Here is a 23,859-nt window from a genome sequence, read left to right as displayed (position 1 = left end):
AGAGGACGGTTGCAGGAAGCTCGTCGGTACTGCCCGGGCAAGTCGGGTTCCTCTGCCCCCTCTTCCTTCAAGAGGAATTTCTCCCCCAAGCAGCATTCCTTTCGCAGAGACCGCCGTCCCGGAGGTGCTCCCTCCGGTCCTCCCCCAGGGTCTCGTACCCAATGACGGGGTCTTGGTCCACGCCCCAGTGCAGATTGGAGGACGGCTGTCCTCGTTTCTGGGCGAGTGGACCACAATAACTTCAGACGCGTGGGTGCTGGAAGTCATCAGAGACGGCTACAAACTAGAGTTCTGCCGACCCTTAAAAGACGGGTTTGTACTCTCTCCCTGCAAGTCTCCGGTCAAAGCTGTGGCAGTGCAGCAGACCTTGGACAATCTGATCCGCCTGGGCGCGGTCGTTCCGGTGCCAGAAAGTCAACTTGGCAAGGGACGTTACTCCATTTACTTTGTGGTACCAAAGAAAGGAGGTTCTGTCCGGCCTATCTTCGACCTCAAAGGGGTCAATCGGGCCTTGAAAGTTCGGCACTTTCGCATGGAGACTCTCCGCTCTGTTATAGCGGCAGTGAAGGCAGGAGAGTTCCTGGCATCCTTGGACATCAAGGAAGCGTACCTGCATATTCCCATCTGGCCTCCTCATCAACGCTTTCTGCGTTTTGCAGTCCTGGGACGACACTTCCAGTTCAGAGCCCTCCCTTTCGGGTTGGCTACTGCTCCGCGGACCTTTTCCAAAGTAATGGTGGTCATCGCGGCCTTCCTACGAAAGGAAGGGGTACAAGTCCATCCTTATCTGGACGACTGGTTGATCCGAGCCCCCTCTTATGCAGAGTGCGGCAAAGCTGTGGACCGGGTAGTTGCTCTTTTGAGCTCCCTGGGATGGATCATCAACTGGGAGATGAGCCAGCTGCGCCCGACTCAGTCCCTGGAGTACCTGGGAGTTCGATTCGACACCCAAGTGGGCAGAGTGTTCCTGCCAGACAATCGGATTGTCAAACTTCAGGCTCAGGTGGACCAGTTCCTAGTAGCCTCTCCCCTTCGGGCTTGGGACTATGTGCAGCTGTTGGGCTCTATGACGGCCACGATGGAAGTTGTGCCCTGGGCCAGGGCTCATATGAGACCACTTCAACACTCTTTGCTGCAGCGCGGGACTCCGATGTCGGAGGATTATGCTGTGCGCCTTCCCTTGGACCCAGCAGTGCGCAAGGCGCTGAGCTGGTGGATGCAGACAGACAAGTTGTCTGCGGGAATGCCTCTGGTGACCCCAGAGTGGATTGTCGTCACGACGGACGCCTCGTTGTCGGGCTGGGGAGCCCACTGCTTGGGAAGGACAGCGCAGGGGCTCTGGTCTCCTGCAGAGGCAAAGTGGTCTATCAACCTCCTGGAACTCAGAGCCATTCGGTTGGCGCTTTTGGAGTTCATCCCGGTACTGGTGTTGAAGCCTGTACGGGTCCTGTCGGACAATGCCACGGCTGTGGCCTATGTCAACCGCCAGGGAGGTACCAAGAGCGCCCCTCTAGCCAAGGAGGCTATGAATCTTTGCCAGTGGGCGGAAGCGAACCTGGAGCAGCTTTCAGCGGCCCACATTGCCGGAGTCATGAATGTCAAGGCGGACTTTCTCAGTCGCCATACCTTGGAGCCCGGAGAGTGGCAGCTATCTGCTCAGGCGTTCTTGGACATCACGAAGCGCTGGGGCCAGCCGAGCCTAGATCTGATGGCGTCATCGGCCAATTGCCAAGTGCCGCGCTTTTTCAGCAGAGGACGGGACCCTCGATCTCTGGGAGTAGATGCTCTTCTCCAACAGTGGCCGACACAAGAGCTTCTCTATGTGTTCCCGCCCTGGCCCATGTTGGGCAGGGTGCTAGACCGGGTGGCAAAGCATCCCGGCAGGGTAATCCTGGTGGGTCCGGATTGGCCCAGGCGTCCCTGGTATGCGGACTTGATCAGGCTCTCAGTCGACGATCCTCTGCGGCTGCCAGTGGAGCAGGGCCTGTTACATCAGGGTCCCGTGGTGATGGAGGATCCCTCCCCCTTTGGTCTTACGGCCTGGCTATTGAGCGGCAGCGTCTGAGGAAGAAGGGCTTCTCAGACAAGGTCATCGCCACTATGCTGCTAGCGAGGAAGCGCTCTACTTCTACTGCTTACGCCAGGGTTTGGCGTATCTTTGCAGCGTGGTGTGAAGCAGGCTCACTTTCTCCTTTTACTGCTTCAATTTCTTCAGTGTTGGCGTTCCTGCAAGAAGGTCTGGAGAAAGGCCTGTCGCTCAGTTCCCTTAAAGTCCAGGTAGCGGCTCTGGCTTGCTTCAGGGGCCGCCTGAAGGGTGCTTCCCTGGCTTCGCAGCCAGATGTGGTGCGCTTTCTCAAGGGAGTTAATCACCTGCGCCCTCCTCTGCACTCAGTGGTGCCTGCGTGGAATCTCAACCTGGTACTAAGAGCATTGCAGAAGCCGCCTTTTGAACCCTTGTCGAGGGCATCTCTGAAAGACCTGACGTTGAAAGCAGTCTTTTTGGTGGCTATCACTTCAGCCAGAAGAGTTTCCGAGCTCCAGGCGCTCTCATGTCGAGAGCCTTTTCTGCAGTTCACTGAGGCAGGAGTGACTATTCGCACAGTGCCTTCCTTCCTGCCCAAGATTTTCTCGCTTCCATGTGAATCAGCAGCTCTGTCTCCCTTCCTTTCGTAGGGAGGACTACCCAGAGGAGTACTCTGCTCTTAAATATCTGGATGTGAGACGAGTCATCATCAGATACTTGGAAGTGACCAATGATTTCCGGAAATCGGATCATCTGTTTGTCCTGTTTGCAGGTCCTCGTAAGGGTCTGCAGGCTGCTAAGCCTACAGTGGCAAGATGGGTCAAGGAAGCCATTGCAGCGGCTTATGTGGCCGCGGGAAGGTGCCACCTATCCAGCTGAAGGCTCACTCCACGAGAGCTCAGGCGGCCTCGATGGCAGAGGCCGGATCTGTCTCCTTGGAAGAGATATGCAAGGCGGCAACTTGGGCTTCGGCTCATACATTCTCCAAGCATTACCGTTTGACTGTGGCTGCACGGGCGGAGGCCCGGTTTGGAGCTTCAGTGTTGAGGTCAGGGATTTCAATGTCCCGCCCTGGGTGAGTACTGCTTCGGTACATCCCACCAGTCTATGGATTGATCAGCTTGATGATATGGAAGGTAAAATTATGTATAATCATACCTGATAATTTTCTTTCCATTAATCATAGCTGATCAATCCATAGCCCCTCCCAGATATCTGTTCTGTTTTTATTCTGGTTGCATTTCAGGTTCAAGTTTAGTCTTCAGTTACTTCAGAAAGACTTCGTGTTCAAGTTCTTTCACTTGGATTCTTCAAGAGTTGAGACGAGTTTGTGTTACAGTGAGCTGCTGCATTCCTCTCCCCTCCGTTTTACGGGGCTGGATTGAGACTTAAAATTCTGCCGGCACTCCCTCCCGCTTCGTGCGGCTGTAGGGCAGCTTTGTACCCCTCCCGCTTCGGCGGTGTTAGGGTCAGTCAGCTCCTCCCGCGGTTGCAGGATAAGCCAGATCCCCCCGCATCGGCGGGTGTGGTGTCCCTCCCCCGCTCCGCGGGGATGAGCTGGACGGATTCCCCTCCCCCACTTGTGTGGGGATGAGCTGGGTTAATTCCCCTCCCCCGTTTCGGCGGTGGTGAGCTGGGCAGAGTGTCCCTTCGTGGGTGTAATTCTCTAAGTGCTGAGTCCTGCGGATGGAGCTTTGATATCGACATACTGAGGAGTTTCCGGCAGCACATGACCACATATAGGGAGGCAAAAGTTTGCTCTCTATCTCCACCTGCTGGTAGATGGACACAACCCACCAGTCTATGGATTGATCAGCTATGATTAATGGAAAGAAAATTATCAGGTATGATTATACATAATTTTACCTTTTGGTGATGCACTTATCTGTATCCCCAGCGGTAAAAGTCATCTAAATGCTGCGCTTGAGATATTGAAAGGCCTCCTGTGGCACTTAAGGATCAAAAAAAGCAACAACAAGGTACATTTATTGGAAGTGGAATCAGTTTTAAATCTTGTTCTTATTTTTTTTTTTATGCACATACATGTATATTTTTAACTTGCTGCTGTGATACTGGACACGACTTCTGCATTACAGTTTTGTACATAAGGAGGAGGGTAACTTTCTGTACAAAAATGAGCTCTTGGAAAATTGCCTGGTGTGTGTGTGGGTAAGATGCTTCCAGAGGTCCACTACATGTGTTTTGGAAAGGCACATGTAAACATGTGGAGATTGTTTTCCTGAGATAGTACATGACCTGAACCTTGGTGCAGACTTGATGATAATTAAGAAGTACTTGATGACTTTGCATCTGTTTGAACAGTCTTACAATCACCCCTAGATAGAGCAGTTTTCAAAACAGCTCATTTAATTGCAGTCTGTTGGGGGTTTCTGCCCACAGGCTTCCTACTAGTTCCCCTTAAACTGACCCAAGGAAAAATACCAGCTGAGATTCACACCTGCTTTTTCTGCATGTACTTTTTCCCTTCAGAATAACAGTTTTGAAAATAACAAATTGCACGCATTCTGCCGTCGCCAAGCAAACCTGTTGATCCCACTGTGTTCTTTTGTCGGTGCAAAGAGAGGGCAATTTTCAGACGGCCGATTTTCCTCAGTAAAGGGCATGTGAAAACGGACCTCCTAATGGAAGTACTTTCCTACAGTGGTCAGACAGGCCAGCTCTTTTCTTTTCAGGTAGTGACCCCACAGCCTTGTACTCATTCCAGTATTTGTGGAACTTGAAACCTGTTGGATGGTGCAGGGTAACTTTTTTAGTGGTTGCATATCCTGCCGGGGATGACTTGATTTTGATCACCTTAGATTTTCCTCAACATCTTACTGCAGCAGGCAACGCTTTGACCTTGAGATTGGCCTGAGATTTCCCTTCCCTCCCCCTCCCCCCAAAATCTCTGTACTACCAGTGATTCTCAAGTCCACTGGTGTGCTGTAGTGATCGATTCTTGACCCAGCTGTTTCACGTTTTTGTAAGTGATATTGCTGACGAGCTGTCAGGTAAGTTTTTTGCCTTTTTGCGGATGATATCAAAATCTGCAATAGGGTAGACCCCTTTGATGGTTTGGATAATACGAGGAAAGACTTAGCGAAGCTAGAGGAATGGTCTGGAATTTGGCAGCTTAGATTTCATGTTTAGAAATGCAGTGTCATGCATTTGTACAACAAAACCTGAAGTAGTGGTACAATTTAGGGGGTGAACTTTTGTTCACAAAAGAAGAGTGGGACTTGGGAGTGATTTATATCTGGTGATCTTAAAGTGACCAAGCAGATAAGTTACCTAAGCAGCTTCTGGCTTTTGTAGTGCATAGGTAGAGGTATGGCCAGTAGGAAAAAGGAGGCAATGATGCCCCTGTATAAGACTCTGGTGAGACCTCATTTAGAATATTGTGTATATTTCTGGAGACCAAACCTTCAGAAAGATATAAAGAGAATTGAGTCAGTCCAGAAGGTGGTTACTAAAATGGTCAGTGGTCTTTGTCATAAAGAGTATGAGGACAGACTTAAAGAACAGCAGACATGGGAAGCAACTACTTGCCCTGGGATGTGTAGTATGGAGTGTTGGCACGATTTGGGTTTCTGCCAGGTACGTGTGACCTGGCTTGGCTACTGTTTGGAAAACAGGATACTGGGCTAGATGGACCATTGGTCTGACCCAGTATGGCTACTCTTATGTTCTTATCTCAACATGTATACTTCTGAAGAAAGGCGGGAGAGGGGAAATATGATAGAGACATTTAAATATCTATGTGACATAAATGCAAAGGAGGCGAGTCTCTTTCAAGGAAGGTCTGGAATGAGGGGGGGATAGACTCAGAAGTAATCTGAGGAAATACTTATTCACGGAAAGGACTCTAGATGCGAACAGCAACCTCCGTGTGGAGGTGGTAGAGACGAAGAGAGCCTGGGACAAACACATTGGATCTCCAAGGGAGGGGAGGAGAGAGTGGATGGTATTATTATTATTGTTTATTTATTAGAATTTATTTACCACCTTTTTGAAGGTACGGATGGGCCTTCTGCCATCATTTTTCTCTGTTTTTATGTTTCATACCTTGTGTTGTATTTTTTTGTGTCCTCATGTTCCCACAATGTTCCCATTAATGAATGTCTCAGCACGTGACAGGTATGTTGTGAGGTGAGTGTCAGAGCTCACTATGCATGTAAAAAAAAATACTGTAAGACGCAAAGTGGTCTAGCTATTAGATTTCAGATGACTCTGTGGTTTGAGGGACGTAGGTCAGGTTGACGTCTGAAACTAGGAAGTATTATGACGACACACAATACCTCAGCGTTAGCCCTAAAACCCAGTCAGCACCTGCCAAGCTCTGTCCAGGCTATACCTGCAGCTGTGCCTGTGCTCCCACCTGCCTCTGGACAAGTGCCCTGCCCGAAAAAACTATTCCTAGGGGAGTTCTAGGGACACAGACACCATACGGTGTCCTGGAAATTACACCTACAGATGAAATACAAAAATTTACTTTGCTTCACTGGTTTGTCAGAGACATACAGCTAATATTGAAAGCTTACTAACCAACAGCTAAAAACTGTGACCAAAAGTTAAGATGTAATTCTGCAAGCAATCAGCAGGTAAAATAACACAGATTGTTAAACATATTGCCATCTTGACAAGTTTCACTGTGTTTGGCCAGTGCCAGGGGAAGTTGAGAATAAATTGTCTGCATTCTGTTACCCTTCCCTGTACTCACAGGCCAAGACTGGAGCATTCTAGTGAATTCTGGACTAGTCCTTCATGAAGGACTGGGCAGAGCCCAGAGTAATAGTTTTCTGAGAAAATGACTCTGGAATCATGCTGGTCAAACCTCGCTCTGACTTAGCGTTGCAAGAGTTAGATTAAGGCTTGTCAGTTCAAAGACTACAAGGGAAAGTCCTACCAGAGAATCAAAAGGTTTCCGTGCATATAAAAACCTTGATTTCTGCGCAGATGTCATCACTGCATTGCTAAAGCTGCCGTATACATCAAACAATTTCTTTGTAGTCGCATGTGGTTGATTTCTTGACTAAATTTTCTGCTTTTGAATGTCAGATAAGCCTTTGATGAACATGAAGATTCTGACTCTGGGAAAACTGTCCAAGGGCAAGGATGAAATAAAAGCCTGGATTGAAAAGTTGGGAGGAAAGACCACTGGAGCGGTCAGCAAGGCCACGCTCTGCATTAGCACTCAGAGTGAGTTTGCGCTGCTTGATTGGGTTCGGGGGGGGGGGGGGTTGCATGATTTAAAAAGGCTAAAGTATGATGGGGTTGCAAAATGGTGATGTGGTCTGTGTCACTCGAGCCCTTTAAATGAATAGGTCTCTTCACTCCCACTATACGGCAGTGGCGTAGCAAAGGGTGGTTGGCAGAGATCCCCAAGCCCCATCAGCCGAAAACTCCCAACAACTGTTCCTCCTGCATACCTTGTAAATAGCAGATCTTTGCCGTCAGCGAGCAGTGACTGTTACATACTGCTCGCACCAGCCCCACAGCCTTCCCTCTGATGTATTCCTGCCTATGCGGAAACAGGAAGTTGCATCGGAGGGAAGGCTGTGGGGCCAACATGAGCAGTGTGTATTAGTTGCTGCTCGCTGAAAGTGAAAATCTGCTATTTAAAAGGTATACGGGGGAGGTGGGATGTTTGAGAGTCCATTTGGCATGCAGGCGAGAGAGGGAGAGACCAAATCATTTGTGGGACAAGGTGGAGTTCTTCACACCCATTTTGGGCCTAGGCCCACCCAAAATTGGGTGTCTGGCTATGCCCCTGCTATATGGATTATATTATCAGTCTTATGTATACACTGTATTCAGCAAATAATTAAATTAAGAAGTTCAAGTGGTGACCTCAGCGGGTGCTTCTTGCCTGTGAAACCTCTTTAGCAAGATATTGGCTCACCCGATTGAGTGCAATTATATTTAATCCTTATTCCAATTAAAAGTGATTTAATTATTCAGTACTCTTCTTAAATATTGTCGGACTGGGGGCACTACATCCGACATGCGTGTTTCGCCTCCATGGGCTGTCTCAAGGACTGTCCCCTAAAAAGAATACAGCAATGTGTGAGAAGAATCCAAAACCAAAACATTCTAAAGCTCTTACTGCAGCGTTGTACACATTATATGCAAGATGAAAACGGTAACGGAATTCAAACATGCGTGGGATAAAGATAAAGGAATCCTCAGAAGGAAGGGATCCCCAGAAGCTTAGTGGAGATTGGGTGGCAGAGCCGGTGGTGGGAGGCAGGGCTGGTAGTTGGGAGGCGGGGATAGTGCTGGGCAGACTTATACGGTCTGTGCCAGAGCTGGTGGTGGGAGGCGGGGCTGGTGGTTGGGAGGCGGGGCTAGTGCTGGGCAGACTTCTACGGTCTGTGCCCTGACAATGGCAGATACAAATCAAAGTAGGGTATACACAAAAAGTAGCACACATGAATTTATCTTGTTGGGCAGACTGGATGGACCGTGCAGGTCTTTTTCTGCCGTCATCTACTATGTTACTATCCACCTTATAATTGAAAGAGAAAAACGCCTAGATTTCGACCCAAATCGGGAGATAGACGTTTATCTCACAAAAACGAATAAATCGGTATAATGGAAAGCCGATTTTGGATGTTTTCAACTGCACTCCATCGCGGAAGCGTACAAAGTTGATGGGGGCGTGTCGGAGGCGGAACTGGGGCGTGGTTATCGGCCGAGGAGAGATGGGCACCTTTCGCCGATAATGGAAAAAAAGTATGCGTTTGTAGCTAGAATTTAGGGCACTTTTCCTGGACCCTGTTTTTTCACGAATAAGGCCCCAAAATGTGCCCTAAATGACCAGATTACCACCAGAGGGAATCGGGGATGACCTCCCCTGACTCCCCCAGTGGTCACTAACCCCCTCCCACCACAAAAAATGATGTTTCACAACTTTTTATTTTCACCCTCAAATGTCATACCCACCTCCCTGGCAGCAGTATGCAGGTCCCTGGAGCAGTTGTTAGGGGGTGCAGTGGACTTCAGGCAGGGGGACCCAGGCCCATCCCCCCCCTACCTGTTACAATTGTGCTGCTTAATGCTTAGTCGTCCAACCCCCCCCAAACCCACTGTACCCACATGTAGGTGCCCCCCTTCACCCCTTAGGGCTATAGTAATGGTGTAGACTTGTGGGCAGTGGGTTTTGAGGGGGATTTGGGGGGCTCAACACACAAGGGAAGGGTGCTATGCACCTGGGAGCTCTTTTACCATTTTTTTTTTTTGTTTTTGTAAAAGTGCCCCCTAGGGTGCCCGGTTGATGTCCTGGCATGTGAGGGGGACCAGTGCACTACGACTCCTGGCCCCTCCCACGAACAAATGCCTTGGATTTATTCATTTTTGAGCTGGGCGCTTTCATTTTCCATTATTGCTGAAAAACAGAAACGCCCAGCTCACAAATTGTTGAATAAAACATGGACGTCTATTTTTTTTCGAAAATACGGTTTGGTCCGCCCCTTCACGGACCCGTTCTTGGAGATAAACGCCCATGGAGATAGACGTTTTCGTTCAATTATGCCCCTCCACGTTACCCAAAGCCATCTCTAGTGCCAGCTCAGCATATGTTTATGGGAAAACCCTGCAAAAACAGAAGAAACAAAACTTCGCAGGGATATAGACAGTAGAACAAACAGCAAAGTGGACTTAAAAATGGATGACGCTCCAGTTGAAAAAACTTTATTGATTGGTGTCTGGGTTTACTCTCGAGATTAGAAAAGCTTCAAAGAGCATTACTTCAAATTGAAACGCTACAGCTCCATTTCAACACCATCCATTGAGTGACGAACACAAGTGAACTGTAGATCACACAAGACTCCTGATGTAGGCCGCTTAGGCCGAAACACAGCTGTGTTGAGTTGTGTTCACCAATCAATAAAGTTTTTTTTCACCTGGAGCATCATCCATTTTTTAGTTCACTTCGCTGTTTGTTCTACTATGGGAAAACCCTGCCAAGATGGCGACGGCGTCTTATGAATTTTAATAGTGCTTCCTAGACCTGACATCTAGGCAAGAGGCACCGCTGAGGTCACCGAGAATAGAAAATTATTCAATTATTTGCTGAATACAGTATATACATAAGATTGATAATATAATCTATATAGTGGTTGTGAAGAGACTTATTCCTGTTTGGTGTCTCCCGCACAATTCAATTGAATATTGGGTGTCATTTGTGAGTGATACTGTAAACTTAAGCTATGTAGGTGAAAGAAGCGTTACGCCGCTGTAGCTGCATTCCTGGCTGTTTTTTTGTAAGTGCCTTTCCTGGTAAGCTGAACGTGCAACGTGCCTTTTGGCAGTGGAGGCAGCGCCAGTATAAGACATGCTGAGGCCCTGCAAAGAACCTGGCAAGGGGGCTTCGAAGCCCACTGGCAAGGCTGTACCTGCTTCAGCTTCGGGTAGGGCTGGGACCTTGGGCGATTTTGCTACTTGTTGCACCAACCCCAATTAGAGGGGCGAGTTGAGCTGAGGCAAGTTTGGCTGATGACTAAGGACGTGCAGGGAAAAAAATTTTGGTTTCATTCCTGGGGAGGGTTTTTAATGTTTTTGTTTAGCATGTACTAAAACCATTTTGGTGCCTGCTGAACCTGTTTGATATGCACTGAATTGGTTTTAGGGAGCACTAAAGGATATTTAAGTAAAGCACATCCCCAAGGAAGGGTGTCTTGGGTTTAGTGCGATTCCTGCAGCTTCGCTAAACAGTGGGAAACTGTAGGAAATGCCTTGGAATGGCTGCTGTCTCCCTGCTTTAACTTATTAGTGCATTGTTTCACATGAGCCTCTGAATTTTGTCATTGCCAAATGTCAGTTGGGGGGGGGGGGGGCAGTAAAAGCTGAGCATAATCTTCAGGGGAAGAGGTAGTGCCAGGGAAGCAACTGGTCAGTTCCCACTTCTGCCACTGACAGTCTGTGTCCTTGGGCAGGTTGCATTATTTCCCACTTAGACTGTAAGATCCTCAGCGTAGGTGCATAGTCTATCTCAATAATCACCATTGGGCAGCCTTGTGTATAACCAGTAGCACTATACAAAGAAGTATTTATTATTATTACAAAGTCTTGTGATCTTAGTCTTTTTTTTTTTTTCCTCTTCCCAACAGAGGAGATTGAGAAGATGAATAAGAAAATGGAAGAAGTGAAGACAGCCAATCTGCAAGTGGTGTCCGACAGTTTCCTGAGCGAGGCAGAGTCCGGCAGGAGTTTCCAGGAGCTGCTGACTTTGCACGGCATCTCTTCTTGGGGAGCAAAAGTGAAGCAGGAGTGTACAGATGTGGCAGCAGGACAGGAGGCCAGTGCTCCCTCTGCAGGGAAGAGTGCCGGCAAGGTGAAGGAAGAGCAAGGTAACAGAAGCAAATGCCTTTCTGCAAACAGGAAAGTGATGCTTTCAATAGCGTCCCTCTAGACAGGCACAGATGGGTTACACACTCCTACCAGCAGATGGAGACAGAACAAACTGAGCTGTCAGTAAGCCAATAAGTGGGCTGTGCAGTTCCCTGAAAGCTTGTCTGTTCTCCGTCAACAGATGGTAGCAATGGTAAGCCTGTGCAGTCCAGTTAGTTAGGGACCCTGGGTTTTTGGTTCTTGATAGTACCCCATGGCCGTTTGTTTTTTTTCTTCGGAATTTAAGGCAGCTAACTCGCAAAAAAAAATCTTCCAAATTATTTGGTTGGTTTCTTTCCTGACTGTTGAATAGGGGCTGAGGCCCGCAGGGGTCTTTCTTGCACCGGGGGTGTCAAACCCAGGTGGCCGAGTTCCTCTCCCCTTCCCCCAATGCCTCTTCTGTAGGGGTATTCCTTTGGTGTGCCTTTTGGTGTGCCTCGGCTGTCTGGCTCTGTCTTCTGGCAGACCGACAGCCAAGGCTATTCCTTGGAGTTTTCCGATCCCTTGGCAGATGCTTTCATAATGTCTCCTTGCGGCGCGCCTTGGAAAGTGCAAGCAGTTCTCCAGACTCTTCGTTGGCTATTGGCCTTACAGGCTGTGGTTCCCGTACCGGAGTTGGAGCAAAGCAGGGGTCGTTATTCCATCTACTTCGTGGTGCCAAAGAAGGAAGGTTCCTACCGCCCTGTTCTGAATCTCAAATGAGTCGATCGCAATCTTCAGGTTATTTCCTTTCGCATGGAAACGTTGTGCTCAGTTATTCTGGTTGTTCAGCCGGGGGAGTTCCTTTCTTCTTTGGACCTGATGGAGTTATATATTCATATTCCCGTGCGTCAGGCTCAGCAGTGTTTCCTTCGCTTTGCAGTTTTGGGGGAGGCATTATCAATTTTGTGTTCTCCCTTTTCGGTTGGCAATTCTCTCTCTCCCCACCCCCCGGTACCTTCTCCAAGGTTATGATGGTGGTGCAAGGAAGGCATATTGGTGCATCCGTATCCAGATGACTGGCTTATCAGAGTGAAATTGTACCAGGAGAGTGTCAGGACCACTTCCCGAGTGATGTGTCTTCTGCAGTTCTTGGGCTGTGTAGTGAATCTGGCCAAGAGTCATCTTCAGCCGTAGCAGTTCTTGGAGTATTTGGGAATTAGTTTTGATACCAAGGCAGGCAGAGCTTTTCTCCCAGAGGCCAGGATTCAGAAGCTGCAGTCTCAAGTCCGGTCCTTGTTGGAGTCACAGATCCCTCAGTCTGAAGAGTATCTTCAGGTCCTAGGTTCCATGGTGGTAGTGCAGTGGGCCGGGGCACACATGATACCCTTGCAGTTGGCTCTTCTCTCCCGCTGGTTGCCTCAGTCCAACTCCCTGGAGGATCAGTTCCCGCTGCGGGGACTGGTACGTCACAGCCTGAGGTGGTGGTTGGTGTCTGCCCATTTTTCGGGGGGGGGGGGGGGGGTGGGCACGAGTCTGGATTCGCCTCAGTGGATAGTGGTAATGACGGATGCTAGTCTAGTAAGCTGGGGTGCGCACTGTTTGGGACAGGTAGCTCGAGATGTGTGATCCCTTCCAGAGTCCAGTGGTTCGATAAATGAGAGTGATCCACTTGGTGCTACTGGCGTTCCAGCCCCTTCTTCAAGGCGTGACAGTGCACGCAATGTCTGACAACGCCACTACAGTAGCCTGTGTCAGGGCGAAACGAAGAGCAGGTTCATGGCAGCAGCAGCATCTCTTTTTCTCGCGTGGGCAGAGCCCATTTATCAGGTCTTTCTGCAGTTCACGTGGCAGGAATGGACAATGTTCAGGTGGATTTTCTCAGCAGGCATCGCCTGGACCTCGGAGAATGGAAACTAAGTCTAGCGGTGTCCTTTAAGATAGTGAAATGCTGGGGTCTTCCGGTTTTGGACTGATGGCAACAGTGGCCAGTGCTCAGGTGCCTTGTTACTTCAGTCGCAGGAAGGACAGCCGAGCAGAGGGTCTCAACATGCTGGTGCAGTCTTGGCCTAGAGATGGTCTTCTTTGTTTTTTCCCCATGGCCTCTCATCAGCCGAGTTCTTCAAAGGGTTCAGTGGCATGCTGGTCTTAGTGGCTCTGGACTGGCCTTAAAGATTTTGGTACGGGGATCTCATTCGTCTCCTGGTGAATGAGCCGTTTCTGCTCACGTGGGCGTCGGACCTTCTGTCAGAGGGGGTCGGTGTTCATGTTCGGTCTGGCTCTGTTCTCGCTTACGGTGTGGCTCATGAGAGGGTGCGTTTACTGAAGAAAGGATTTTCGGGTCCTATCATTGCCTCTATGCTGTGTTCTAGGAAAAGGTCTACTTCTCTTGCATATGTATGTGTCTGGCGAATTTTTGAGGACTGGTGTGCGGATCGGTCCATTATGCCTCTTTGGGCTTCGGTGCCTCAGGTGCTGGATTTTTTGTAAGCTGGATCTCATTTTGTCCTCTCTAAAAGTACAGTTGGCAGCTGTTGCCTGTTTTCAAGGTCTCATTCAGGCTTGTCCTTTGAGTTCCCTTCCGGATGTGGTTTGTTTCTTTAGTGGCGTGTGCCTTATTAGGCCTCTGGTTCGTCAACCAATTCCTCTTTGGGATCTTAACCTTGTGCTATCAGTACTTGTGTCGGTGCCTTTTGAGCCTTTCTCAGGTTATACTCTGAAGGATTTGACCTTGAAGACAGTGCTGCTGGTGGCTCTCTTGTCTGGTCGACAGGTGTTTGAGTTGCAGGCTCTGTCCTGCAGAGCTTCCTTCCTTCAGTTCTTTAAAGACAAGGTTGTTCTCCAGACGCTTTCTTCCTTCCTTCCTTCCTTCCTAAAGTGATCTCTCCGTTTCATCTGAATCAGGAGGTCTCCTTACCTGTTTTGGGAGATGGGCACGGTTTGGAAGAGCAGCAGTAGTTGCACTGGTTGGATGTCTGCAGGGTGCTCCATCATTAGTTGTGAGTGTCTTGGGAGTTTCGCCGCTCTGATCAGCTCTTTGTGCTGTTGGGGGTTCGCGTAAAGGTGAGGCTGTACCCAAGATTACTGTTGCCTAGTGAGTGAAAGAGACGGTGGCCTATTTGCTTTGGAAGCAGCCTATTCCTTCTTCGTAAAGGCTCATTCTACACGGGTTGTAGCGTCCTCTTGGGCGGAGCATTCTTTGGTCTCTTCATTGGAAATTTGTAGAGCAGCGGCTTGGTCTTCTCTGCATTCTTTTACCTGTCATTATCGGTTGGCTGTGTATGCTGATCAGGATGTTCAGTTTGGGGCCAGTGTGCTGACTGGGGGGGGGGGGGGGGCTCCAGGGCTCTGGTACTTCCCATCTGTGCCGGTCTAGAGGGACGCTATGTAAGGAGCAATTAGATGTTACCTGTTAATTGTTTTTCCTTTAGTCCCTCTAGTCTGGCACAGGCCTCTCCTATGTATGGGTAGTTGGTGTTGTGTTATTCGGTTTAACAAACGTTCCTTTTTTTTTTTTTTTTTTTTTTTCGGGAGCTTCTCTTGAGGTGTTCTTACAGCCCCCTATTTTTATTTCTTTAAAAAAGAAAAAAGAGCGACTTCCGGTGACGTCACGGACCTGAATGGTTGCCTGAGCCCATAGCTCCGCGCTTACCCGCTTAAAAATCGCTTCATTTGCTGTCATCCAGTCCTGCAAAAGTGGTGGGGACGGTCTCTGGAGACGTGAGGAGGTCTCGAACACAAAATGAGTAAAGCGACAGCATCCCAGTCAAGAGAAGGAGAGCGGAGCTCGACGAGGTAAGGGGCGAAGAACCGCTCGAGGCGTGTGTCGCCCGATCTGGGAAACTCTTCAGGATCTGAATCAGCTGCCTCTAGCGCTGAGGTGCGTAGAACTGCCCTAAGCGCCGTACTACCTAAAGAGCTGGCCAAATGTCTCAAGGAGATCAGGGCAGAGATCAAGGCCTCTAAACAAGAAATCCTTGACCACTTGGATGCCATTAGCCTTGATCTTCGTGAGCTAGGGGGCAGGGTCGAGACGCTAGAAGAGCGCATGGACGAACAAGCTGAGAGAGCAGAGGCGGCAGAGGCCCGTTTTACAAAACTGAATGAACAGTCTGAACTGCAATATAAACTAGACGACTTGGAAAATCGCGGGAGACGTCAAAATCTTAGATTTCGTGGAGTCCCCGAAAATGGCAACATGGAAGATGTGCCCACGCTTGTGAGATCGATATGCGAGAAGTTATTGGGTGAGCAATTGGAGCCGGCAGACCTCATATTTGATCGGGCTCACAGAGCTCTCAGGATACCAACAGACAACAGACCCAGAGACATAGTGGTGAGATTTTCATCATATATGCTTAAAGAAAAAATATGGCAAAAAGCGCGCCAAAATCCGACAGTGGAATATAATGAGGCAAGAGTCTCCGTCTACCAGGATCTATCACTGTTTACATTAACGCAGAGGCGAGCGATGAGACCCGGGCTGGAAATTTTGCAGAAGGAGAAGGTATCCTATAGGTGGAACTTTCCCTTTGCCTTGAGCGTGGAGTTTAAAGGCAAGCAGCACCGGTTTCGTCGGCTGGAGGAGGTGTGGAAGTTCTTGCATGAAGCTGGTTTGACCGCTCTGGCTGTACCCACAGGGGACATGGCTCCTGCAACTCGAGAAAAATTGCAGCAGTGGAAGAGAGTGCCTCAAAAATCCAAGAAGCAAGACGCTAAGCTGCGAACCTGATTGATATGACTTTGTGTTGTTGGTAATGACTTATGGGCAGTTAACTCTGTTTCCATGCACTATCTCTGTTGCTGATTTAAGTTGCATGTGGGAGTTGAGCTGGTATGAGTCTGGGTTGAATTCAGGAGGGAGGGTGGCAGAAGTGGGACTGGATGACGGTATAAGCAGAAAGGGGGGAGGGGGCGGAATGTTGTGAGGGTTTGGGGGATCATTTGGTGTTTGTTGGGGCACGTTGGGGAGTCCTCCCACTCAGGACCCAAAGGTTCTGGCTGGTGGGTGAAGTTCATGGAGCTGGGCCTAAGGGGATTTCGGGGGAAGAGGGTTGGGAGGGGAGGGCGGGAGATTGGCTACAATAGGTGGAGGGGGCAGGTCACTACTGGAAACGATGGGTACAAAGTAATATGGCACTATACAGAGTTGTCAAGAAGGGCAGTGGCCGACAAGCTTTTTCACCTCACACTAGGATGGGTACTGACCTAAAGATTCTTTCCTATAACGTGAAAGGCCTGAACATGCCTCAGAAAAGTTCTATAAAGAGTTGAGGCAGCTAGGGCCTCATGTGGCTCTCCTTCAGGAGACACATCTGGCGGGCAGATATTAAAGACTTCTCTCCCACTCGGAGTACCCGGTGGCGTACTTCGCCTCTGCAGCGGGATCAAAGAAAGATGGAGTGGCGATCCTAATTCATGCTGCAGTGGGTGCACAGGTGATCAAGGTAAAAAGGGACACGGGAGGACGCTATATTTTTTTGCATATAAAAATTGATCAAGTAGATCTCACATTAGCTTCCATTTATGCACCTAACACAGGACAGGCGGAGTTCATAGAAAGAGTTAAAAACTCTCTGGCCATTTTTGCGCAGGGTTCTCTGGTAATAGGAGGGGATTTCAATACTGTGATGAATCCAGGACTTGACCGATCAGGCCCCACTAGAAATGAAGGGCAGAGGGATTCCCTGGCATTAAGATCTCTAGCAAACTCCTTGGGTACGGTGGATATGTGGAGGGTAAAATATCAGATGGTGCGAGATTATACATTCTATTCCGCAGTGCATAAAACCTACTCCCGCATTGACTACCTATTCTTAGATGCCACTCTAGTGGAACGGGGACCTGACGCAGGGATCGGCAGTGTGACCCTGTCTGATCACGCTCCAATATGGGTTACCTTGCCAACTATAAAGGCTGAAAACAAAGATAGAAGATGGACAATGAATGTGGGTCTTCTACAGGAGGGGGAAGTGGTGGAAGGATATAAACAAATGCTGAAAGAGTATCTTGAGTTTAATTTGGAATCGGGACCCTTGCTCAGCATTGTATGGGATGCCATGAAGGCGGTATCCCGGGGCTACTTTTTACAAGTAGCTAGTAAAAAATCAAAGGCCCGTAAGGCGCAGACAGCAAAATGTATGGAGAGTATTCGTCAGCTGGAGGAACAGCATAAGGCAACTGGGTCCGAGCGGGTTTTGAGAGAGCTTAGTGATCAGAGAACGTGGCTAGATTCTGTATATTCTGAGCAACTTAGTATGCTACAAGCTAAGAACAGGGTGAACTCCTACGAGCATGCCAACAAGGTGGGGCGTCTCCTTGCCATAAGGTTGCGCAGACAAAAAGTTGACCGGGCTATTTTAAAGATACGGGACTCGGGTGGGGGTGAGCTAGGTACATCTGAGCAAATACGAAAAAGATTTGGGGAATTCTACCAGGATTTGTACACCCAGGGGATTAGCCCTTCCCTGGAATCTATAGACCAATATATAAGGGATAGTGAACTACCTTCTCTGAGCCCCCAACAACAGGCATTACTAAATGAGATGGTTACCCCCAAGGAAATTCAGGAGGCGATCAGTAGTTTGCCATTGAGTAAATCGCCTGGCTTAGATGGGTTGCCTAATGAGTTCTATAGGAAGTTTGCCCCCGAATTATCTCCGCTCTTAGCAGACCTGTTTAATCAAGTTGGGAAAGGGGGATCATTACCTCAGTCAATGATGGAAGCGTGGATAGCGGTGCTACCCAAACCAGGCAAAGATCATTCTGAATGCAGATCTTATAGACCCATATCGGTATTAAATACTGATGTCAAAATTCTGGCCAAGGTTTTGGCCAATCGCTTGGCCCCAATCCTTCCAGTCCTTATACACCCAGACCAAGTGGGCTTTGTATCTTACCGCAAAGCGATGGATAATGTTAGAAGGGTGGTTGATATCATGTACTTGGCAAAACTAAATAAGAAGCCGCTTTGTCTCTTAAGCCTTGACACGGAAAAAGCCTTTGACCGGGTCCACTGGCCCTTTATGTATAGAGTAATGGAGAACATGGGGTTTGGAACACAGTTTTGTAGGTGGATTCAGACTTTTTATGAATCCCCAAAGGCTTGTGTCCGGATAAATGGTGGAAATTCATAGTAGATGATGACGGCAGAAAAAGACCTGCATGGTCCATCCAGTCTGCCCAAGACAAACTCATATGTGTATACCTTACCTTGAATTTGTACCTGTCCTTTTCAGGGCACAGACCATATAAGTCTGCCCAGCAGTATTTCCCGCCTCCCAACCACCAGTCCCGCCTCCCATCACCGGCTCTGGTACAGACCGTATAAGTCTGCCCTCCCCTATCCTCGCCTCCCAACCACCACCCCCTCTTCCCCCCACCTGCTCCGCCACCCAATTTCAGCTAAGCTTCTGAGGATCCATTCCTTCTGCACAGGATTCCTCTATGCATATCCCACGCATGTTTGAACTCCGTTACCGTTTTCATCTCCACCACCTCTTAGAATTCAGAGCTATTCAAGCTGCATAGAGGGACTAGGCAGGGTTGTCCCCTGTCGCCTTTGCTGTTTGCAATGGTGATGGAGCCCTTTGCGGCCCATGTGCGGTTAGACCCTAATATCTCGGGAGCCAAAATAGCAGATAGAACCCATAAAATGGCTCTCTTTGCAGACGATGTGCTGCTGTTTGTTACTCGACCTCAGTCCACTTTCCCACATCTCGAGCAGATGATAAGAGAATACTCTGCAGTATCAGGCTTCAGGGTCAATATGGCAAAATCAGAGGCTCTGAACGTAACACTCACTGATGATGTGGTGGAATCCTTAAAGATTTCATCCCCGTTTCGTTGGGCTCCCAAACAGATTAGGTACTTGGGGGTGACGCTTACAAGGGAAATGTCGGAACTCTTTAATGCAAATTATAGGGGATTGGGTAAAACTATCATGGATGATCTGGAGAGGTGGGGAGAGCTGGGAACTTCGTGGTTCGGTAGAATAGCCATCCTTAAAATGAACATATTGCCCAGATTGTTGTACCTCTTTCAGACGCTGCCTGTGATAATGCCCAGGTGATTCTTGGCTACTCTGCAAGACGGACTGGTGAGATTTGTCTGGGCAGGAAAAAGACCGCGGTTAGCGCGATCGCTATTATATAAGGAAAGGAAGAAGGGCGGGTTGGGAGTACCCAATCTTTCCTGGTACTATAAGGCAGCACAAGGGAAAGCAGCACTTGAATGGTACCAAGATTATCCAGATCGCCAATGGGTGCATATTGAACAACATTCGATGGGTGACCAGCCACTGAGTGCCATAATGTGGCTACCACGGCCTTTTAGAAATCTGGCTGAACGAGCCTGCCCCTCCATAGCTGTTACACTTCATTACTGGGATAGTTTGTTTCCTAAGAGACAATGTGTATTGACCAGGTACACTCCAATTGCTTTTAATCCCTTATTCTTGCCAGGTACAGTAAAGGGGATTTTCACCAAATGGCGTGAATTAGGTGTGAGAACATGGGGCCAACTGTTTGATACTGATTCCCTGTTGCCCTTTAATGCACTGCGGGATAGTTACCCAGGGGTAGAGGGTGATGAGTTTGCTTATTGCCAGTTGGCATCCCTTCTCAAGAGTAAGGCGGTGCGAGAGGTAATGCAGCATAAGAAAATTGACCTGGAGGAGATATGCGAGAAGTTTGACTCTTCCCGGGGCTTGATAGGTTCCTTGTACCACACCATAAGTAAGCAGGCACCCGGTTGTGGAACGCACAGGGGTGGCTGGGAGCGGGAATTGGGTGTGAAGCTGGGAGAGTCCGATTGGGAGAGAATAGAAAAGCAGTGATGCGGGTATCAATTCATGTTCCTCTGCAAGAGAACGCTGTCAAAGTATTATATCGATGGTACCTTACACCGGCCCGTCTGCAGAGGATCTTTCCGTCCTCTTCGGACATGTGCTGGAGAAGGTGTGGTCACAAAGGTACAATGAGGCACATTTGGTGGAGCTGTATCAAAATTCGTGCATTTTGGAAGGCTGTACATTTCAGGCTACAGCACTGGTTGGGGTGTGTTGTGCCATGGGCCCCTGAGGTGTTCCTGTTTTCAGCTAGGACCGCAGGCCTACTGTCACACCAGCAGACCCTAGTTAAACATGCGGTTGGCACAGCAAGGGTGGTTGTAGCGGCACATTGGCGAAAGGAGGGGGTTCCCTCTTTATCTAGATGGCTTAATAAGTTGAGGTATGTTCGGGAAATGGAGAGACTAGTGGCTGAGCGTAAACAACAAATGGGAAAATGGCGTTCAGTTTGGGAGCCCGTCCCTTTTGACGCTCTATAAATCTAGCTGCTATATACAAAGAGTGTCATGAGGGGTAGTGCCCAGTAGTGTCCACCTGGAGGGGGGGGGAGGGGAGGGCGGGTGGAGAAATCTTTGTTTTCTTGAAAATTGGATAAAAAATGTGAAGTTTAATGCTGTTGACATAGATATATTGAAACTATTGAATGTAATCATACAAGCTGTATTGGTAGATTCCTGTATTAGAATCAGCATGTTGTATTTTTTTATTTTTTGTGGTTCCATTGTGCTGTTTCAGTGGATAATAAAGACTTCTTGCAAATAAAAAAAAAAAAGAAAAAAGAGCGACACAAGAACAGTGCACTGTTATTCTCTTAAGTTCCTCAGGAAACTTGTGTGTTTCCGTCCCGTACCAGCCTTTTTTTGGGAGTGGTCGGGTTTTTGATATGGCCAAGTTCTAGGCATTAGTACATGCAGAGTGCTTTAATCTTTTGAGAAAGCGTTTCCTCCTTTTTTTTTTTCTGGTGTGTTGACTTTGGATTCATCTGCTTAGCTAGGCATAGACTGGCTTTCGGGGGACTGCACAGCCCACTTATAGGCTTACTGACAGCTCAGTTTGTTCTCAGTCTCCATCTGCTGGTAGGAGTGCATAAAGGAAAGCTAATTAGCACTAACATCTAATTGCTCCTTCTCTGCTTCAGGGACTACCAGCAAGTTGGAAAAGAAAATGAAATTAACCATAAAAGGAGGAGCAGCAGTGGATCCAGACTCTGGTAAGTATAGATACGAAAGCAGCAGGTATTGAGATAGGGGGCTGCTGACATATTGTCAGAATACAGAACACCCCGTTGGTAAAAGTCATAACAAATATTACCAAAATAGCTTTGATCTTTGAACACAGACTCATTCTCCAATCCCCATTAGTAGCTAGAATATACTAGTACACGATCTAGCGCATATTTCTTCATAGCTCCAACTCTGGAATAGTCTTCATGAGCCCCTTCGAGCTGATGCTATTTATAAAAGATTTAGGGCAGCCTTGAAAATCCATTTTTATTCTCTGTCTTTTGGTATGCCAATAACTTAACTCGGAGAAGGACTGCCACATGGACACACAGATATAGTAAATGTTTTATTTGAATGAATGTGTCTTGATTTAGTATGTTTGTATGCAGTGACATACCTAGCGTATTTGGCACCCGGGACTGATCTTTTTTATTTATTTATTTATTTATTTATTTAGCTCCCCCGTCCTCTATATGAAAAAGTTATTTTTGGTAATAAACCACAAGTCACACAGCAAGGGTTTACCTAGGAAAAGGCATCATCTTAAACATGGGCAAGTCACTTAACCCTCCATTGCCCCATGTAAGCCGCATTGAGCCTGCCATGAGTGGGAAAGCGCAGGGTACAAATGTAAGAAAAATAAAATAGATACTATTGGAGATTCTACATGGAATGTTGCTACTCTTTGACATTCTACATGGAATGTTGCTACTATTGGAGATTCTACATGGAATGTTGCTGCTATTGGAGATTCTACATGGAATGTTGCTATTCCACTAGCAACATTCCATGTAGAAGGCTGCGCAGGCTTCTGTTTCTGTGAGTCTGACGTCCTGCACGTACGTGCAGGACGTCAGACTCACAGAAGCAGAAGCCTGCGCGGCCACATTGGTGATCTGCAAGGGCCGACTTCTAGTGGAATAGCAACATTCCATGTAGAATCTCAAATAGTAGCAACAGTGGAGGAGTGGCCTAGTGGTTAGGGTGGTGGACTTTGGTTCTGGGGAACTGAGTTCAATTCCCACTTAAGGCACAGGCAGCTCCTTGTGACTCTGGGCAAGTCACTTAACCCTCCATTGCCCCATGTAAGCCACATTGAGCCTGCCATGAGTGGGAAAGTGCGGGGTACAAATGTAACAAAAATAAAATAGATACTATTGGAGATTCTACATGGAATGTTGCTACTATTGGAGATTCTACATGGAATGTTGCTACTACTGGAGATTCTACATGGAATGTTGCTACTATTGGAGATTCTACATGGAATGTTGCTATTCCACTAGCAACATTCCATGTAGAAGGCTGCGCAGGCTTCTGTTTCTGTGAGTCTGACGTCCTGCACGTATGTGCAGGACGTCAGACTCACAGAAGCAGAAGCCTGCGCGGCCACACTGGTGATCTGCAAGGGCCGACTTCTACATGGAATGTTGCTAGTGGAATAGCAACATTCCATGTAGAATCTCAAATAGTAGCAACAGTGGAGGAGTGGCCTAGTGGTTAGGGTGGTGGACTTTGGTCCTGAGGAACTGAGGTCGATTCCCACTTCAGGCACAGGCAGCTCCTTGTGACTCTGGGCAAGTCACTTAACCCTCCATTGCCCCATGTAAGCCGCATTGAGCCTGCCATGAGTGGGAAAGCGCAGGGTACAAATGTAACAAAACAAAAAAAAAAATTACAGCGAACACTAGAACATCAGTACACCCATTGTAAAACTAAACGAGCAAGATTAATACAGATCGATCCTGCAGAGTCAATGCCAACAGAAAACCACATCTTTTTCACACACACAGAACACAGATGTATCCTCACCCAGTATAGAATAAGTAACCACAAACTAAAAATAGAAATATGTAGATGAAAATTAAACAACCTCCAAGAAGCCAGACTCTTCATAAGAACATAAGTGTTGCCATTCTGGGACAGACCGAAGGTCCATCAAGCCCAGCATCCTGTTTCCAACAGTGGCCAATCCAGGCCACAAGTACCTGGCAAGATCCCAAAACACTACAATACATTTTATGCTGCTTATTCTAGACATAAGCAATGGATTTTCCCCAAGTCCATCTTAATAATGTATCTTCATTGCATACCCCTAGTCCTAGTATTTTTGGAAAGAGTAAACAAGTGATTCATCTTTTATGTGAATATAGCTACAAAAGGAACGGAGGACCTATGCTACAGCGATAGTGCAGAGGTCCGACATCACCTGCTGGCCAACTAATTGAAATACTATGAAGAAGGAAAAAAGTGTCGTAGGGCAGTAATACAAATCACCAAGCATGGAAGTCCCCTGTTGTGCCACACCTCCCCCTTTCAAGAGAGACCCCGGATTGTGGTCTCTTCAGACTGCTGGTCGAGATCTCAACAGTTCAGCATTGGGGCAGTCCTGGCTCTTCCCTCTTGGAGAGTCCATCGGCATTCCCATGCTCACTGCCCTTCTGGTGCTTTACAGTGAA

General features: G+C 48.0%; 1 protein-coding gene across 2 annotated transcripts in view; it reads left to right on the top strand.

Annotated features, from left to right (window-relative positions):
- PARP1 (poly(ADP-ribose) polymerase 1) overlaps nucleotides 1–23,859 on the top strand; it is a 210,030-nt gene that overhangs the window by 84,649 nt on the left and 101,522 nt on the right. For both annotated transcript variants that reach the window (XM_030195730.1, XM_030195729.1), the window contains exons 9-11: nucleotides 7,082–7,222; nucleotides 11,134–11,373; nucleotides 21,319–21,390. In XM_030195730.1, the coding sequence (XP_030051590.1) occupies nucleotides 7,082–7,222; nucleotides 11,134–11,373; nucleotides 21,319–21,390 (453 nt within the window). The remainder of the gene's footprint in view (nucleotides 1–7,081; nucleotides 7,223–11,133; nucleotides 11,374–21,318; nucleotides 21,391–23,859) is intronic.

Source organism: Microcaecilia unicolor, chromosome 3, assembly GCF_901765095.1.
Source record: "Microcaecilia unicolor chromosome 3, aMicUni1.1, whole genome shotgun sequence".
In the NCBI taxonomy this organism is placed as follows: Eukaryota; Metazoa; Chordata; class Amphibia; order Gymnophiona; family Siphonopidae; genus Microcaecilia; species Microcaecilia unicolor.
Note: the sequence above shows the minus strand (reverse complement) of the source record. Positions and strands in the feature narration are given on the sequence as shown.